The 18843-nt window shown below is 42.0% G+C and overlaps 1 protein-coding gene across 4 annotated transcripts in view; it reads right to left on the bottom strand.

Moving 5' to 3' along the window:
* The window catches only part of CSNK1A1 (casein kinase 1 alpha 1), a 32493-nt gene that overhangs the window by 3409 nt on the left and 10241 nt on the right, over positions 1 to 18843 (bottom strand). Inside the window, exons 3-10 of one of the 4 annotated variants that reach the window (XM_048319499.1) lie at positions 16908 to 17034; positions 15124 to 15222; positions 12630 to 12713; positions 9746 to 9885; positions 6583 to 6661; positions 5520 to 5594; positions 4051 to 4157; positions 3057 to 3205 (exon numbers count right to left, since the gene is read on the bottom strand). In XM_048319499.1, coding sequence (XP_048175456.1) covers positions 3057 to 3205; positions 4051 to 4157; positions 5520 to 5594; positions 6583 to 6661; positions 9746 to 9885; positions 12630 to 12713; positions 15124 to 15222; positions 16908 to 17034 — 860 coding nt within the window. Of the gene's footprint in view, positions 1 to 3051; positions 3206 to 4050; positions 4158 to 5519; positions 5595 to 6582; positions 6662 to 9745; positions 9886 to 12629; positions 12714 to 15123; positions 15223 to 16907; positions 17035 to 18843 lie in introns of those variants that run through there. The other 3 variants (XM_048319501.1, XM_048319500.1, XM_048319502.1) reach the window with 3 other exon arrangements.

Raw genomic sequence — 18843 nt, 5'->3', positions numbered from 1 at the left:
CCATTTCTCCAGACAAGCAGTGAGAAGTATTCAGTTGTCAATAATTCTAATTCTCAAGCAGAGAAGTCTCAGTCTGTTCTGAGCAATCCTGCCACCACCACAGGCATCCAGCAAATATTAATGGACCTGCTGACAGCCTCGCAGAATCTCCACTGCCAGGAATTAAAAACACCTCTCCCAAACTGAGCTGGTAGACTTTATCCTGCAGATTGACTGCTTGAGTCACTTTTATGACTGAGGGAATCTGAGTGTAAGCACAGTTACAAATCACACCTGAACAACTGCTGCACTGGCAAAAGAGAGCGAGCCCAACTTCCCAGAGTCAGCAGAGCTCTGTCTGTTGGAACAGTTCACCTCTCCCAAGTTCCAAACCAGCTGAGCTGGCTGTTACAAAAGACACTGCACAGAGTTCCAGAGAGGGGCAGGGGAAAAAAAATTGAAGAGAAAAAAGGCCATGGACACAGAACAGGTTATTCTGGAACCAAGCAGAATATTTAGCCTGGATAAACCCTAGGATTCAGTGTTAGGATTTAACATGGATCTGTGTTAAGGAAGTCAGGAATATCTGTAAATGAGCACACTGGATAAACAATTGGAGTCTGTATTTCTCGGGACCACCCTGCCCAGATGCACATCTTCAACAGGACTTTATGAACAACTGCACCTGTACATTGCAATTTGCAGACTCTTGTTGAATGGATATGGTTACCAGAGGGGTAACATTGATACCCTGAAGCCTTTTAAGCCACTTCCACATAGGCTTTGCTACAGCAGCTACAGAAGAATTTAACTGAAGTCCAGAAAAAAACCCAGGTATTTCATCCTCTCCAATGTGACAGAGCATCCAGGCCATCCAGTCTCCTTCAGCTTAGCTGGGTTCAAAAAAGTCTTCATTACTAGGCAAAATTCCCCACAAAAAGACATGTAGGATTTTAGGAATCTGGAAATCTTTACTTTGATGAAGAGATGAATCCTCTGAAGTCTTCTGATGCTTTAATGCTTGATGGATCCAAAGGACACAAGCCTTTCTTGGTGATGGGGAGGGAAGAGGAGTCATTCCTCAAAAAACCCCCATGAAATTGTGCTAAACAGTCAGGAATTTCAGCTCAGCTATAGCAGTGGGTCTCTACCAAAGGACAGGTGATCAGCAGGGATGTCCATCAGTGAACAGAAATGGTCCAAGGCTCCCTGGCAAAGCTTCCCCGCTTCTCGTGCCTGTCAGTGAGCTCAGCTCTGCTCTCTGGCACTGAAGCATCACCTCAAGGTGCAGGCAGATAATCATTTAAACGACCTTTTCTTTCTTTACACACAGCACTTGGTCAGAGACTGACTGAGCCAGGACAGCAGCACATTAAACCTCAGAACACTTCAGCAAAACTGCTTCACCAGCTCACAACATGATTTTCAGGGCAGGTTCCACTTACAGATCATCACCTCCTGCAAGCCCTTCACTTTGAGCATGAGCTGTTGTGAGGAATGTGCATTTTTGCTCAAATTATCTTCTCCTGCTCCAACAGCCAACCTCTCCACACTCCAAATCGGGCTGGGTTCTGAACTTCAATCAGAGTTTCCTCTCTATTTCAGGAAGCAATCCAAGCCCAGGTGCTTAATCACCCAGTCTGCTACTGGGGTTACAGCTGAAGGAACTGGTTTCCAGCCTCTGTCAGATCCAGCCACACAAGCTGCACTCTTTATGCCAAAAATCTGACACTGAATGGCATTTGTGAAATTTTTTTTTTTTTTTCAAGAACCACTTCAATCTTGGGAAAAGCAGCAGGTATTTTACTACTTCATTTGTTCTGGATGAAATGTGTTTTTTGATAGCAATTCTGACTAAAGACACCTGGTAAGGTTTGAATGCTGCCACAATATGTGAAGAACAATGTCTGACAAGTTTATTGGAAACACTTCTGCATTTCTTCGATTTCCAGGATTGTCATGTTAGCCAAGTATACAATTTTATACATATAAAAATGATAGACAAGAGGTACTGAAGAGCAGCAGTGCCTCAGTACAGAATTTAAACCTTGCTTCTCTATTCTCAGTCACACAATCTCATTAGTTTCAATTTTATCCACAGCTCAGCTTGAGGAATTGGTTTCATGGCAAGACTGGCTCTCAAATGCACAGATGTGGCAGTTTCATACTAGGGACTTACCAGACTCAAACCAGGACATTTACATCACAAAAAAAAAAAGTATTTTAAAAGCTTCTGGACCATGTGAAAAAAAAAAAAAAAAAAAAGTGTCTTTTCAGAACTCAGTTTTCAGTTATTACACAATTACATTTGAACATGTCACAACATTTCCCTTTGAAACCATAACCTAGAAACATCAAAAAAATCATCAGGAAACCTGAAGCCCCACCCCTGAGCACCCAGATACTTCAGAAAATTGTGACTTGGCAATCCACAGCAGTTTGGGGTTACTGCTCGATTTAGGCAAGGCATTTTGAGCTCACTGGTCCCTTCCTTGAACTGTGGACCAAATGTCTCAATGTAAACCCATTGGAGGAAGCCAGAGCATTCACAATTTTCTCTTCCCAGTGTTTGAGGCATACAGAACAGAACAGAAGCAAACCCACGGCACTGTACCAGCTGCCACAGAGCAGAACCCAAAGTCTCTAGATCCTTGCCTAGTCAATGAGAATTATCCCTTAAGAAGTGTTAGGTCTAGGATTTTGGATTGCATTATATATTTATACATATATAAGGACATATATATGTATATATATAAATCAAAATGAATAAAAATGTCACATTCCCAACACCAAGTCAGTTTCTTGTTTTTGGAAAGTGGTTAATGCGGGAGCAAAAGATGCAGTGGTTAAAAATGACCCAACATCCCCAGAAGAAATGATATGAATAACAAGGACATTTTGGAATAAAGTTAGTAGTCAAATTCTCCAAGGACGTCTTTTGGTTTTGCTTTTGAATTTAAGAGCCAAATGTAGTTTTTAAACCACCTCCTTGATCTAACACTTGGAATTGCCGCCGTTGTCCAAATTCGTGGAATTTTTGTTTTTCCTGTAACGTCACTTGGTTCTTGGCTACTAACCTTTCATGTTACTCTTGGATTTGTCAGTTTGCTTGCCTGTGGGGGTTTGGGCCTGCTGCCCCTGCCCACTGGAAGAGGCTGCCTGTTGTGCTGCTTTCTGCTTTAACATTGTCCAGTCAAATGTGTAGTCATACTGGTGGTTCAAGGTCCTGCAAAAGAGGGAAATATTCTGCTGTAACACATCAGAGCTGACACCAAGCCCTGTCTGAAATCCCAGAACCAGGGGATAGCTCCTTCTGTAAGCTGCTTTAGAGATTATGAATGGTATAGAAATGCTAAGTATTACTAACTGCAAGGGATTCTTGCAGCAAGCCCAAATACCAGCCAGCAGCATTTACTCACTGCTTACACAAAGGTCTGCACTTGTGGAAGCAGCACTTCCTCCCAGCCCAGCTCGCCCACTGTCTACACTGAGCTTCTGAGCTTTTTTTTTAACACAGATATAATTTCAAGGAGAGACTGCAGTATTGTACATCATTGAATAGGAATTCTTTGGATTCCAGAAACCTGGGGGGAGACTCGAGAGATCAGAACCAGCCCTTCTTTTGACAGGTGCTGTTCGCTGCACAAGGTGGAATTTATGTTCCAGTTGTTCTAACAAGCTCAATGAAACAGCACTATTCTCCTCCACTGAAATTTCTCTCCTGGGAACCACTGCTGGGCCCATCACCAATTCCCAAACATAAAAAGCTTCAAAGACTTCTACCAAGGGGTCAATTTCTTAAGGTACTTGCAACAGAACCTGAAGCATGGGCTCAACCCTGTGGTCACATCACACAGTGCAAAAACAAGAGAATCTTTTCCCTTTATGTTTAACATTGAACAATAATTTTCAGGTCCTTTAACAGCTTTTGAAGCTCTGAAATGAAAGGAAATCCCAGAAGAACTCCCTACACCACACACATAGGAGCTGCTCTCCGCAGTGCCAGTCCCACAGAGCAGTTCCCAACTGGATCCCCGAGAAGTTTCTGTACTTTTCCACTTGGAGACTGACCTGAAAAGAATACGGAATAATTGCCTCAGATACATGTAATCTGGTGCCTCTTCAAAGCGCAGGCCACGACAGTAGTTCAGATACATGGCAAATTCTGCAGGGAACCCCTGTAAATCAACAGTGTTAATCAAGCCATGGCTTGCAGCAAAAACCTTCTAATAAAGGCAAAAACATGTACACCTGTCTGTAACAGCAGAGACAAACTGCTTGAAGATTTGTAAATTAATTCCACTTTGCCCCTAGTTGTTAATTTATTCTGTATTTCAGCACGTGCATTTAATCAGGTACACATTCCTTCCCCAAAGTTGCTACTTCATGTATGGTTTGCAATCGGAAGCTCTCTGCTACCAGAACCTTCAACATATAACTTACTTATAAAGTACTTTTTTCATCCTAATTAAACCTTCTTCTTATTCACTAAATCTCTAAAATAAGTGGTTAATTGTCTACTAAGAGATCTACTCTTGTTTCCTTGATAATCTACTTGAACATAGTAGACACAAGGTCAGTTAACAGTATTAAGTGTGAAAAATAAGAAAACCTCCTTCAAAGATTTGCTGCTTTACGTTTTTAAACATTTAATGCCGTATTAAAGCCTACCTGTAATAGGTAACAGCACACAGAGCAGTGCTGTAAAAAAATCACAGAGTGTAACATCCCTGCAAGTGTTCAAGGCCACACTGGATGGAGCTCTGAGCAACCTGGACTAGTGGAAGGTGTCCCTGTCCACAGCAGGGGGTTGGAACTGGGTGATTTTTAAGGTCCCTTCCAACCCAAACCATTCCCTGATTCTCTGAACAGTTCAACAGTTTGGGAGATGCTGTAGGACTCAGGTGATAGAGATGTGCAGGACTAGAGAGAGCAATCCTTGGTGCTGCTGTCTGAGGTGCAAAAACCCCCCTGTGTTCTCCAGGATCTTAGTTAAGAAGCACATGGCTGCCACAGTGCAAGAAAATCCTGAAAACCCTAAGGAAAACTTTGGAAAAACAAAGATCATTTGCATCCAACTCCACTACAGCCAGGACTTGAGTTAGGGCAGACAATATGAACCCTCTGGAAGAGGCAGAAGGTGGATGTGGGCAAGCCAGACAGCTCCACCTTGGTTAATTATTTACTTCTGATGTAAAACTTGCACTGTAAAAGTTGAAGAACTGAACAAGCCTCACCTAAGAGGGCTCTGAGCTTGCACAGCCAACAGTCAGCAAGACCTGAATGATGGTGGCATGACCTTTGCCAAGGAACAGCAGCAAATGCTGTCCTGTTACACACATTCCCAGTCTTGCTGGGTGGCCAAACACAAGGCACTCAGTGCCTGCCAAAGCAGTATTATTCAGCAGCAACTGCCATGTGAGGCTATTTAATATATTGGCTCTGGTTTAAAAAAAAACCAAATAAAAACAAACCAACAAATAAAACAAACAAGACAAGAATTTCCATTTCACAGTATGACATCATTTGGAAACTCTTACCTTACACAAAACCTCAACAGGAGTGGACATTTTCTTTTCACTAATCTTTTCATACTTTTGCTTCTTTGTTGCAGCCTGTGGAACATGTAGGTCACAATATAAGAGATATTGTGCAACACTGGATTAACAAGGACAGCAGCAAAGAAAAAAAAATGACAAAAATCCTTTGGTCAACCGTAAGTATTTTACGTGAAATCTCCAAGTCCCACACACTTATTGCAAAGAGAATGAAGGTCAATCTGGTATTAAGATTTGGACACAGTTTAATACCATTTGTCGCAGTCTAATGCTTCCATCACATGGCACAACTCATGTAGTTCTAGCTGCTGCTTTTGTCCATTAACCACACCAGACTTGCAGCTACATTTGCCAAAGTTGTATTAATTCCCACTCAGTGCCTCATTCAGGGCTGCCTGGTGGTTCAGCACCCTTTGCATTCATTTGCAGCTGAAGAGTTCCAGTGTCCCACAAGCTGCTGCCTTTTTAGCAACTGTGCAGCTGCAACACCAGTGGAATTACACAACTCTCACACCGAGGAAGAAAAACAATTAAAACATGAAAATCAATCACTGGAGTCTATATAAGTGAAATAAGAAATGTCTGCCACGTTTGTAGCTGGCTCCCATACATGGAAATCCTGAACAAGCCTGTTGCAGTTAATAATTATTCAGTTGTGCCATAACCTAGACTGAAGATACCACTGAGGCTGAACTTGCCAGGCAAGAGATTATTTCCATGCTCTCTCTAGCAATTCAAAAAGCCACTAACAATGTTATTTTCTATTTCCCAAAGGGGCCTCAGCCTGCAACAGGACAATAACTGGCAAAGATGATGTCAGCTATTGTTTAGCATAAATTTTAAGACGGTCCAACAATGCACATTTTGCCTGCTGCGTAAGAGGCAGAATCCACAGTCTATAAATATCAAGCTTTGCGAAAAGCTGCTTTGTACAACTGAGGCTAAACATTATATAAACCCACCTAGCAGGCAGAAGCATGATAACCGAACATGAAAAAAACCATTAAAAGGGTGGGGGAGGGGGGAAAAAAGCACCATAACCTACCTTTAATCCTTGCCAAGGCAGACTGGTTCTGTTAAAGTACATCAATACATAGCCTAGAGACTCCATGTCATCCCGACGACTGCAGGAAGAAAAACACAAGGAATTACAAATTCTGGCATTCCTTACTTTACTCCATAGTGCAAGCATTCAAAAATTTAAATTAAAAAAATAATTAAGGAATAAACCCTAAGATAGGAAGAGGTCCTATTCATTTTTTAAGCAAATATACTCTGTAGGTATTGTGTGTTCTAAGTTTCCATCTGCAGTTTGATTTGGGAAACAAAACTTTGGAAAATGAAAAAAAGAAAAAGAAACACAAAATGTCTTTCCTGCCTTCCTAAGTATCTTGTGTAGAAACTAAAGATTTTCCTGTAGGAACCATGAAATGCATTGTAAGAGAGAACGAGGTTAATGAGGTCAATAAGGCTGTTAACATCATGTAAGTAAAATTTTTCCCTGAACCTTGGCTCAGTCTGGGATCAATCCTGACCATCTGGCCCCTAAAGGCCATTGCTCCTTTCTTCCTTCCCCTTCTGGCAAAAACCCCTGAGCTGTCTCTGATTTTAAAAGACAGCAATATTTATAAAAGTGCATTCATCAGTCTGAGAGGTGCTGCTGCCTTCTTCCCACAAGTCTGTTCCAAGGCAGCTGGAGAACTCCAAAGTGATCCAGCCACGGACTTCACCAAGAACTTGCACAGAAACTCTCACGCAAAAGGCTTCAAATGTTTTCTGCCCTGCACATGTTCCACATCCCCACTCTGGCCACATGAACACCACTGTACTTTGCTCACAGCTTTCCTGACTACCAAGATCAGCACAGTTCACTGCAGTGGGAAACACACTCCAGGATTTTTTTTCCTCTTGGCAAAGTTGCCTCTTCCCAGCTGTGGTAAAATCAGATTTTTTTCCTCTGACTGCCCCTGTGCAGCTGACATCTATTTAATACAAGGCAGAAAAAGAACTTCTTTTTCTCCTCCCTGCTCCCTTATGGGGAAAACATGGTGGGTTTTGCTGCTGCTCTGCCACCCAGAAAAGGATTTAAAGGCTGGCAGGACAGAGCCTACACCTACTACCCCAACAAGGGATCAAAAGGCTGAAAGTGGTATTGCAAACAGGATCACACACAAAGGTGAGGGTAAAACAGCTCCCTAGAAGTGGGAACAGGCTGTAACCTGATCTATCTGCAGATCTTGGTACGAGAAGAAAGAAGTTGGTGATTTTTGTGCTATAGCCAAGCCAACATAACCAGAACAGCCTGGCACCCCCTCAGCTCAGGAGCCAGCTCTCTTTGTTTCCCTTTGGGGAACAAACAAAAAGCTGTCCCAGGAGAAAATCAGCTTGGCTCCCTAAAGCTTTTAGCACAAGGCCAGAAAAGCACTGCCGTGCCCAGGGAAGAGAGGATTGGCTCCCTCCCTCCCCTCAGCAGCACTACCTCTGAGATCATCTCAGCTGCAACACGAAACCACAGACAAAGGGATGAAAAATGATACTGAGCTCACAAATTCCAGCCTGCAAAACTTGCTAATTCTATTAGAACGGCAGATTTTAATCACCAACCGCATTCAGTGAACCTGTATAGGGCCAAATTATGTTTTCTGAGAAGACAGTGATAAATTCAGAAGCAATAAAGGGATTAAGAGTTTGCATCCCCCATCCAGCTCATTGTTTTAATGTTTAATGTCCTGATCTTGTAGTAGGAAACATTTAGTTCTGTAAATCTGTAACAGGTATATTACGTTTGAGAATATGTTGATAAAAGTAGTTTTCAGGATTTGGAAAACAGGACAATCCTCTTCATTATTAAAACAAATAACATTGCAAACAGCTCCTTGAGCACAGCTGTCATTACCTACAGGAAAACATGTTCTGTAACAGTTAACAGGACTAGAGGTTGAAATATTCTGCCATAAGCTCCAGAACTGGTTTCTCTTGGTTACAGGAGTGCATTACTTCTTTGCCTCACTGCTGGCCTGACCTAGACAGTTTAGCAGCTCTTAGCAAGCACCAACCTACATTTCTAATTATATCAGAATTCCCATTACCAGCAGATATGGCATAAAATCCAACTAAATTCAATTTATGGTGTCCACCTAAATTCAAAAGCAACATCCTTTGCAGATCCCTCCTTCACTCTCAGGTGAAACAGAACTGCTTGGAATCTATGAAATGCACTTATTTCAGAAGTGACACCTGTCATTTACCTCCCTGAGCCACGTGCCAAGCTGACTTAAATAACGACTCTGACAGGCAATAAAATACCCTTAAAGAACCTTAAGGAAATTAAAGTAAAAAAGGCAACATGGAGCATTTTAAAGCACCATTTGGGGGTTACATGTTCTGTTGAAGCTGACCACTAGAAATTCTGTCATTCTCATCTTGATTCAAAGGTCAGAGCCACAGACATTCCTGGAAGCTTTAACTATCCAAGAGAGGTGAAGCCACACTCTTGCAGTTACCCATTACAATATTTAGGCACAGGTGTAAGGAAGAGAAGAGAGGCATTCCTTGACATCCCAAGAGTACCTAACACTTCCAAACAACCTCAAGTGCTCTCTCCACTGGACCAATGCTAGGATTCTGTAGGAACAAAATGCCTTTGATCCAGATGATAAAAATGTGTTTGTTGATTAAGCAAAGCTCAAATGTATACATATATCCACACATGTGTACATACCTACAGACATGACTACACCAGAAATTAAAATACAGTGTGAGTGATGATATTTTAAGTCTTGCTTGCAGGCAAAAGGAGAAATAATAGTTTACTAACTTGAAGAGAGTGAGAAAACAGGACAGACACCAGCTTTAGAACTGCTTACAGAAAGGCCTCTCAAGCCAGTCAGCAGTGATGCCAACAGGTACCAACACATCAGCAAAGTGCACCATTTTATGTGTGAAGGGCCTCTGACAGACCCACATCAAAGTACGGCTTAGCCTTTAAAAAGCCAAAATAATATGCAGAACATCCACCTGATGTCTGCAAGACACACAGTCTCTTCGAGAAGCAAATTAGGTGCTTGGATTTTTCCCCCTATCCTTGCACAGGCAGCCCAAAGGAAGAATACTTGCAAAGGGATGGATACACTTTTCATGTAAAATGAGTTCAGACTCTTCAGAAGTTTACAAAGATCACGCTGCACCTTCCAGAATGTTGCACTCACCTCTGCTCAATGCCAAGATGTGCATTGATGCTGGCATACCGAGCTGTGCCAGTGAGATTTTTGTCTTCTCTGTATGGTATGTGTTGCCTTGTCCTGTTGTCCCGGTACTTTTTGGCCAAACCAAAGTCAATAAGGAATAACTTCAAGAAAAATGAAAATAGGTTAGATTCCTATACAATTCCCAAAATTCCCAACTTCTTTCACTAGGCATTAGCTATGTTTTAAGACACCCAGACAATGTAACAGCCTACAGTTAAAAGAAGCAAAGTAACAGTGCGGAGGCGCAACCAGCTTTAACTAGTCAGTTAAAAACTTAATGGTGAATTAGTTCAAGCCTTTCCTCAATCCCCTGGAATAAGATTAGATGGTGCTACTCAGCATCTGTAGCTTAGTTCTATGCTATTTTCTATCACTATTGTAGACTGATGACTGCAGTGCACAGTTGAGGGAGGAAGATGCGTGAAAGCACATCCCAAACCCCACTGGCACCGGAGCAGGTCACACACGCGGAGTTAATGGCAGCTTAATACACACGAGGCACATCCTGCAACCTCCTGTCTCAAAGAACAGTGGCCATTCTGCAGAGCACAAGGCCAAAACCTTCCCCAGTAAACAAGACAGCTTGCTCCTGGCTCATTTTAAGGCTCCCAGAACACTGTCACAGCAGCAGGACAAACTCGCTGGTTTTAACACAGCCAGGAAGCTGAAGCCAAGGAACGGGATCCAATTTGGGTTTCTAATAACCAAGCTTGCCCAATGATTTGGTATTTAGCAACCTGAGTGTGTGGTAATTAGTGTGTGGTAATCACTGTGCTGCCAGCCAGCCCACCTACAAAGGGTAATCCAGGCTGTACCTTCTTGGACAAGATTTTAGGACTAGGCAAAAAAAGCCGAGGCAGAAAGAAGTACATAAGGAACCTTTCAAATTCTAGCATTCAGACTTCAAGCTACAAATCCCGATTCCAACACTGGATTAATGCTACAGGATCAAGGACTGCAATCTCTACAGACTGATCAGTGCTGCAAAAGTAACTTGGGTGGGGGAAGAACGTGATGGAAAGAAGATATTGAAAGTTTGATCAAGTCTCACTAAAAACCAACTTAGTATCACCTTAAAGCTGATTCCAGAACTGAAGATACATCTTTAAAAGCAACCTGGAGACTGAAATACATCCAAGGCTGAAAGGAGGGGTCACTGGCACACTGAAAGTGCTGTGAATGAGGAAGTTCAACTCAACGTGAAGTATCCAAGATACTGAAAGTTTCTGAAGTGCACAGTAGCTATGGTTTAGAGTTCTGGTTCAAGAAGATTTATCAACTGCAGTAGCCTAGACAGGAAAAAGCAAAGCTAGAAACCTCTTGGTGTCAGAGCAGAAAACCTGGGGTTGAAGTCTTGCCATGATTTATATGCAAACACAAGGATCTGCAGTTCCACATTTGTTGTTCCAGTGAAAGTCACCCTGAAAGCCCAGAATGCTTGGAGCAAGGGGACATAAATCCAACTACAGTGCTCAGACAGCTCAGCAAGGTGTGGGTCTGGGCTGTGCTGCACCCACTACAGGCAGCTACTCAGTGAGCATGGCTATGCTCCCTAGCTACCAGGAAATCATCTGGTATGCCGGAAATATTTGATATTGAACCCCAAAGCAGACAGTAGAAAGTTTTACACAATTCCTATGCTGCAACTTTCCTACAAGCAAAGCATGAGCTCAAATGCAATCCCTCATTTTCTGCTTTGGTCCACAACACAGACCTGTAACTGGATATTATTTTCCAGCACCAGCTTCCCTGGGGAAGTTTACTCTGTTCCCTAGCTTAGGATCAGTCTGTATTTCCCTGTGGATGGGTGGAAGACAAAGGAGTGAGTCCCTCCTGGAAAGAATTAAGCTGGGAGACACAGCCCAACTTGGATGAGCACAGAACGTCCCAATGCCAGCCCTCAGGAACACATTCCCAGATAACCTCACACCACCTTCATTCTGTTTGTTGCACTATCAGCAGGAAACTGGAGAAGTAGGGCACGATTTTTGCCAAGAGCAACTAGAGAAGTAGATCAAAGTCTGTGCCTCTGATAAGAAAGTTTCAGAAGCAGACAACAGAAGCCTGTCAGCTTGTGTACAGCAGGAATCCGCCTGGGATTTAATCCATGGAGACTACTGTGGAAAGCTGTGGACCAATGGCCAAGCTCCTGAGCAGTGATTCATATTCAGCAATTTCCAGCTGTCCTGCTACCAACTGGCAACTGTCTTCCTCTCTCTGCAATTCATCTTCTCTTCAAGAGTCAGAAATACATTATACACTACAAGATAAGCTCCTGCTTCTCCAAGACACAGCTTGTTGGAGTAATTTCAGTTTTTAAGCACAATGGATGAAAATACTAAGTCTTCATTACACATTTGGGGTGATTTTGAACAAAAACTGCACAGGGAGGAGTCTGGCTGAAGTGATAACAGAACTTCTCCACATGCATCCATAGAAACTGCAGGAACCCTTCAGGAAGGCAAGCAGGAGCCCTGCTATTTCATGTCTATCCTTCGCCACATCTTTAGGAGATTGCCTTTTGAGTTGAACGACTGAAAATAAAGCCTGCACCTGAAATCAAGCACGTACATTTAGCCCTATCAAAGTTTAGAAATAATTCCACAATTTAAACAAGCGCCACAGGGAAACATCTTAGTAATGTTACATGTTTGCCAAGTATGTCTGAATAATGCCAACATAAGAGGTGCTTTTGCAAGGTCTACATTCTCCAGAAAAACGAAATAAAAAACAAAAAATAAACCAAACCAAACAAAAAAACAAAAAAAAAAAAAAAAAAAAAAACCAAAACAAAAATAAAGCACATGAATTTGGGGTTGAGGTTGGAATAGGAGACAGTTCAGACCTGGTTTAATCCTGAGAAAGATGGGTCCTGAGAAGTACTAACAGTCATGCTTCTTTTCCTCTTCCCCACTGGAGATTCTAAACACTGAACAAACAATAGAGGGTGGCAGTGCATCAAACAGTCTTGCTTACATTGCAACATTGGCCGGCGCAGACAGGCAACACCGAGGCGTTCGAGAAAGAACAGGGTAGCCAAATGCCATCCTTCTTCCACCAAGCACTGTACTTTTCAAAAAAACTGTATGTTTCCATCTTTTTGGAGTATTATTTTTATTATTTATAGTAGTATATCTTTTTTTTTTTTTTTTTTTCCAAGGAGAAAATTTGACAGATGGGACAAGGTAAATTTCAACTGTGAGCCGCTCCAAAATGGCACTGCCTTAACCAGGGATAGCAATGGTGACATTTGGCTCTATTAAAAAAGGACATTCAAGTTTTTTGCTTACAAAAGCAGCCTTTGGTTCCACAAACTGCCCTTCCCCCAAAAGACATTTAGAAAAAGTAAATCTTCAGTAAGGAAGAGGTAGAAGGCATTTAGTCACCTTAAAGTTTACTTTCATAAGCATGCAGGGCTTATTTCTAGCACAGCTGGAAATTCATCTTTTAAGGTGGGAGCAAAATTTCTCCCAATCACCAAATTAAAATTTGGAAAAAAAATCAATTTAATTTTATTTTGTTTTAAATATAACTGACAGGAAGCTACTGGAACAAGATTACCATGCTGTTCTAGTCTTTGTGGCTGATTTTCTTTGAACTGTGTAGAGTCATCTCTAAAAACCTCAAAACTACACTTGGTTACAAAAAGAAACATTAAATACTGTATGGTGGCAAGTGTTTCCTGGACAAAGCACTTGATTCCAAACTAAAGGAACCCGTTCCACATTTTGCTCATGTAGAACTATGAATTTGCACTTGGGTCAGGAACTACTTCCCTAATTTCTAACCCCCTGAAACATAAGTGAAGCCCATGCCCACAGACAGTGTTTTACCACCACATCATTGCATGGCTCCCTAACCAATGGGGAAAAAATCTAATGGTTTGTAGGCAATTTTGTCTTTCATTTCAGCTGATGCAAATCTAATGTGTTCCTCCTCTAAAGTAAGCACAGCAGCAATTTCTAGGCCATTAATCCACACCAAGATGAACTGGAGTGCAGCAATGCCAACCTAGCATGACTGTGCAAAAGTATAGAAAAATGGCCCAAAAAGAACAATTGGAAATCAGAAACTAAAACTAGGAAAAAACCAAAATAAAAGTTTTCAAGTTCTACTTTGAGTCATGCCAGAAAATTAAGGAGCCTAAAACTGCTCAACACAGCAGAGAAAAATAGAGCTGTACAGAGTGAAAGTATGAAACTTGGGAACAAACAAAGTTTAACAGCAACAGGATTACATAAAGATTGTCTTTCAGCTGGAATTACAAGCTTTTCCAACAATGGTTGTCTCTAAACACTCAGTGCATTGCACCTCTTCAGACAAGAGCTGTTATCTGACATTATCCAAGCTTTCCCCTTCTAACGCTCATGGCCCTGAAGTTGGCATTCATACAGGCAAACAAAGGTAAACATTTTGATTACTGGTAGTGCCTAACCAGATGAGACATCCTGGGATGGCATATAGAGAAGATAAGTGGGAATCTTGCTTCCAATAAACAGCTTGATCACGTACATTTGTCCTGAAGTTAATTTCTAATCAGTAGCATGCTTAATGCATTGCCAATGCTGCCTGTCTGCCCGAGCTCGACATACAAATTGCAGGATTAAGAATATTTCACTCAAGAAAACTAAAAATAAAATGAAAAAGTTGCCTTCTAGGCAGGAAACATGCACTTCTGACTATGTTTACCCATCCCAAAAGGTGTAACAACCTCAGCCCACCCCCCGCCCACCCCCAGCTTCCCCCCCCCCCCCAAAGTAAACTGAGACAAAATTTTTGTTGTACAACAGGTATTCTACAGCTTAACAGTTTTCCATCAACATCATTGCACCATTTCTTTTATTTATAAAGGCATCTGCATGTTGGCTCTTGGGCTTATCCACAATTCTGATGGTTGAAGAGACTTTACCAGTCTGTCACTGCAACATTTAATGCCCTGCTGACTAGTAGGTCAGGAGCTCCCACGCTGGCACAAATTGTTTTCATCCTAGGAAGTCAGCCCCAAAGCCAAAGATAAGATTTGACTTTAACATAGAGGAAAAAAAATGCTATGACAACAAACATCTTGAGAGAAGTAGTCAAGTATTCTCTAGGGTTAGTTTATAACCTTGTTGCAAGTCTAGAAATCATCTTGCAATCAAGTGCATCTCCCAGGGTGGGTCAGAGACCCACAGCATTTACAAGTGGACACCAAGAAAACCAAGTTCTCACACCCAAGAACTGTGGTTTAGCATCCAAAATAGCAGTTTTAGCAATGCATTTTACAGAAGTTGTGCAGCTGGAATCAAATCACACAGGCATTCCCTCTGGAGCGTGGAAACAAAGAGCTTTGGACTAACCTTATTACAGTGACGCCCAATACCCATTAGGAAGTTATCTGGTTTAATGTCTCTGTGTATAAAATTCTTTGTGTGCACATATTCAATTCTACTGATCATCTGTAAAAAAAACCAGCAACATGTAAGATTTCAAAGAGAGCAAGACATTTCATTAAACCTTCAATGAAAGCATGGATTTTTAGTTACCTTCCTCTGCAGCTTCAGTTTATGTATTTGCTTAATGAAAACCAATTTTTGTAAATGCTGTCTGAATTATTTTTTTGCATGTTAAAATTCCATCATCTTGGTCAGAATCTGGCAGACTAAATACCTGAATATTTCCCAGATATTGAAGTTCGTGCTTCTAACTATAGCATCCTATTAAAAAGTAATTTCTTTTCATTACTTCAAAGGTTTTATAGCTACCACAAGCCAATTTTAAAGCTCACTCCCTCCCCCCCGTCCCCGTTACTCATTCATCTGGTTACTCATTCATCAAACATCACTTTTGCAGGTAACAGTTTTCATGGAGCAAGTCACAACTTGATGGTGGCCCATCCTGTCATATCTAGGCTACCCTGATCCCAGAATATGTGCAGACATGGAGAAACTCTGGCACATCTGTGTCATCATATAGGGCCAACCCATTTCCTGTGGGTGAGATCACAGCCCATGGTTATGTGGCACAGCTCTGCAGCTCCTCAAACACTCACTCCTCTTGCAGGCCTGAGTTGAGTTGTTACATCACAGCCCTGCCAGCTGTTTGCTGGACTGTGCCCTAAAAGCCACTTCTGAGCACTGATATCCCCCATTTCTGCCTGTTTCCCAGCTGACAGCTAATTAGTGTTTATCATCCAAAGGAATACTGCACAAACCCCTCATGGATTCCCTGGAGATGCTGTCACACCCAGCCTCTGGCTAAGTGAGCAGGCAAATGGCTCTCTAAAGCAAGCACATCACCCTCTTAGGGCAGCTGAGAGCAGGGACAGCTGACCTTGTCTCCAGACAAATGCCTTGAGCTTCCTTGGCCAAGAGCCTGGGATTCTACAAGCATCTGGCTAAGTGACAACTTGGTACTGACATCAATTACGTAATATTAGATGAAATTTCAACTACCATTGAAAAATTCAACTTGAAAATCCCTCACTGCTTTTCAAGGAGCTGAAGGCAGCACAATCAAGCTATTTATTAAGCAGCAAGAAATAAATATGGCTGCTTGTTTCAGATGCTGTATTCTCATGACCAAGTTGGAAAAATATCAACTGCTATAAAAAAAGACTTAAGAGAGTTTTAGAGGCCTTAATTATGTTGGAGGTAGAGTGGCATCTCCACTAACAGCTTTAAGAACTGTCTGTGAGGACCAAACAAGCAAGACATTTATTATTAGCTCACTGTCTGGTCCTAGAGGCTACAGGAGGGTGTGAGAGCACAGGGACAGGCAGTAAGAACAGGGACAGACTTGCACGTTGTCACCACAGGTCCTATTGAATCAGATCACCCACAGGTGCAGACTTTCAGCCCCCCTACCACAACCCCCATGGTGATACTGGCAGTGAATCCACCCACAACAGTCTTAATATTTGAATGAAGTTGGCCTTAAAGCAGCAACACGAAGAAGCTGCAGCTGCAGTGCCCTCCCACTCCGTGCATTTTGTAGGGCAGAGCACACAGAAACCACCATTACTTTGTCCTTATTTAGGTCAAGTGTTCACTTAGATGTATAAAACACTGCATCAATAATTTAACCCACTCTGCAGAGAATCCCTCAGGGCTCTGAAGCTGTTCCCACCAAGGTGTGCACATACCTGGTCTGCTAGCATAAGTACTGTTTTCATCGTAAACCTGCGAGAACAGAAGTTGAAGAGGTCTTCCAGGCTGGGCCCAAGAAGATCCATGACTAGAACATTGTAGTCTTTTTCTTGACCATACCACCTGCAACAAAGGAAATGATCCAGCATTAGCAGGAATCCTAATGCAGCCCAGGATACCACCAGCACTCTCAGCTCCAAGGGCTCGTTGCTGACTAATGTTCCATCTCGAAAGCTAACGAGAAATTAATGCTGGTAGTGTCTTATTTTTCCTGGGAACAAAAGTCTGAGCACAAACCAGAACACACAAGTTGGCAATTTTCCCTGAAGAGAAAACGCTACTACACTTCAACGACCAAAATACCAAACACCAGAATGAAAATGCAACCAAAGCAGCAGTGTCCTTATACTGAGGGGTGTGTAGAACACCTGGACTGAAATTCATCTGTGGGACACCTTACACTCGCTGTTCCTGCATCATTTCCCTTCACAGAGCCATCCTGACGTGCTTTAGGCTTTGTTTTCGGGTTCGACTCCTCTGCACCAGACCAAAGCATCTCCCTCATAGACTTCTTAATTTATTTCCCAATTTAAAAATGCCAATCAACTTCTATTGTCCCATTAAGTCGAATATAAAGACTTTTTATCAGGTTTTCAACATCACAGAGAGCACTCAAGTGTCAGAAGAGCAAAAGTAGATATAGAACAAAATAGTAATTGCAGCTATACTGTGACAGTCACCCTTAAGTGCTTAGCACATAAATTTTGGGCAAAAATAAAGGCAAACAATGCTGTGAGGACAAGCAGAATTCCTTCCATGGATATTTTCCTTTCCAATCCATGTTTAATATTTTCATCATAGCTCTGCTCTATTGTATCTGTAACTGGGGGTGGTCTCTCCCCATCTACACTGCCTGAGCAGACCTGGAGCCACACCCTGGACTCCTGCACATCTCAGCTGTGAATCTCCACAGCTGAAAGACAGGGCTGGAAATTCTCCTCTCCAGTCCTTCTGCACATCCCAGATAACTATGGTTAAGTGTCAGCTGTGTGTGAAAAACTGCATTTGAAGCTGACATGACACCTGGTTGATCAGAAAGCTGCAATTTTCCCTTTTCTGAGCTCCTCATCCTTATGTCAAGGACCTACTGCCAGCAGTCCATGGAGAATTGCCCTCAATTTCCCAACAACAGTGGCACAGACAAGCTACCCCAAGGATGTATCTCATAATAAGAGCATGCAGATAAAAGAATAACTCAAGATTCAGCTAAAGTAGCAGCTGGGGCTTAAATATCTGTACAGACACTGTATTTCCACTTTAGGCAATGACTCCAGTATACCAATGCATGGCTGTCTGGAAAATAGTTACCACTGATAAAGTCAACAAATTCCTTGGTACTCACAGGATTCCAAGCTTAGCTGGGGTAGTAAAATAAAATGTTTACAAAGGCAGGGAGAAAAGATTCTATATTTGGATTTGTTTCAGGAACTACTGGCCTGTACCTTCCCACTGTCTGGATTCTAGTAGATACCATGCCCTTCATCCTGCATTGTTATAAATCTGATAAAAGTTATATACGAGCTGTGGCTCACACTCCTTGTTTTACAGATCAGTCTAGGACCTTTTTTCATTCCCTGCATCAAAATGGGATGCAGAAAATATGTATTTTGGAAGCAGTCATTCAAATGAAATGTTAACAGAACAGCTCTATAAACAACTCCAGAAGTCACAGGTGAAAATGGAACATTACTGTCACCTAAAGTAATGAAAATTGGAGCAAATGACCTGCCTAGGCATTCTGTCCTATGAAACTTAGGTTTCTTGGGGAAAAAAACTAGAGAGTAATGGGCTGAAATGAAGAATCCTAAGGAGTAAATGATGATCTAGATAAAGTAGTATTTTCTTCAAGGGATGCAATTCTAATTGAGGTGC

This window comes from Corvus hawaiiensis, chromosome 15, assembly GCF_020740725.1.
Source record: "Corvus hawaiiensis isolate bCorHaw1 chromosome 15, bCorHaw1.pri.cur, whole genome shotgun sequence".
In the NCBI taxonomy this organism is placed as follows: Eukaryota; Metazoa; Chordata; class Aves; order Passeriformes; family Corvidae; genus Corvus; species Corvus hawaiiensis.
Note: the sequence above shows the minus strand (reverse complement) of the source record. Positions and strands in the feature narration are given on the sequence as shown.